Source organism: Penaeus monodon, chromosome 31 (genome assembly GCF_015228065.2).
Source record: "Penaeus monodon isolate SGIC_2016 chromosome 31, NSTDA_Pmon_1, whole genome shotgun sequence".
In the NCBI taxonomy this organism is placed as follows: Eukaryota; Metazoa; Arthropoda; class Malacostraca; order Decapoda; family Penaeidae; genus Penaeus; species Penaeus monodon.
The window spans coordinates 18496645-18497559 of record NC_051416.1 but is presented as its reverse complement, the minus strand read 5'-3'; the positions used below and the strand labels follow the sequence as shown (position 1 = coordinate 18497559).

The 915-nt window shown below is 36.7% G+C and overlaps 1 protein-coding gene across 1 annotated transcript in view; it reads right to left on the bottom strand.

The window, feature by feature from the left end:
- LOC119593059 overlaps nucleotides 1–915 on the bottom strand; it is a gene marked incomplete at its 5' end in the record, with an annotated part of 15657 nt that overhangs the window by 2265 nt on the left and 12477 nt on the right. Inside the window, 2 exon segments of the mRNA XM_037941964.1 lie at nucleotides 276–462; nucleotides 777–915. Coding sequence (XP_037797892.1) covers nucleotides 276–462; nucleotides 777–915 — 326 coding nt within the window.

The following is a 915-nucleotide window of genomic DNA, read 5'->3' as shown; positions in this document are numbered from 1 at the left end:
GTAATCTATATTCTATTCACACATCAAGCAATAAAGTGGAGTGATTATGTAAGTGGTTAATGTCACAGGCATAATACTTATTTATGAAACAAAGAAATCGAGTGAATCTTAGGATGCCTCTATTAAATACTAGCATGAAAGATATGGAATTATTAAGTGATGTTTGTAGTAATTGAGATTACTGACAAGAACTTTCGCCATATTAAGAAATGTGGTGCATTTCACTTATACAAGCTTAGTTTCACCAATTCCATCAAAAACAAAATGCACAATACCTTAACATGGGCAGTTTTTGCCGTGGTGAGCGTGGAAGTAAAGTAGATAGTGCCCGTACATACAGCATTACCAAAGAGCGATACTGGTCAGCTGCAGCAAGGACAACAGGACGTCCCGACAGCAGTGAGTGAATGAGACAGTGTGACACTCCACAAAACTGCTGTACTAGCCCAGAAAGACGACAAACTGGTAAAAGAAAAAGCACAAACAAATATACACATCCAGATATTAAAAATTAATATATTTTTATAGCAAAACTGACAGCATCTATACATCTTCAGAATAACCAAGACTAATAAATATTTCCCCTTATTTATGTAGGAAGGCTCTTTCTAAACTTACTGTACAATATATTTTTTTAACTTAGTGTAGAGGAGCTTCCATTTGCAATTACAGAACTTGAAACACATGGAATTTCAGCCATGTGATACTCAAAATACCCCAAGCCAAATCACTCTGTTGCTGTTTGCTAAGTCACCCTTGTGTTGGCAATTGCATACCTTTACTTGCAATCATTCGTTCTCTAATGCCAACATATGTTATGAGTTCCTCTCCTAGTGCCATAGCTATATCTTCTTGCACTTCTTCTTCCTCTTCAATCTCCTCAAATCCTGCTAGATCTGGAATTAGAGAGGCCCA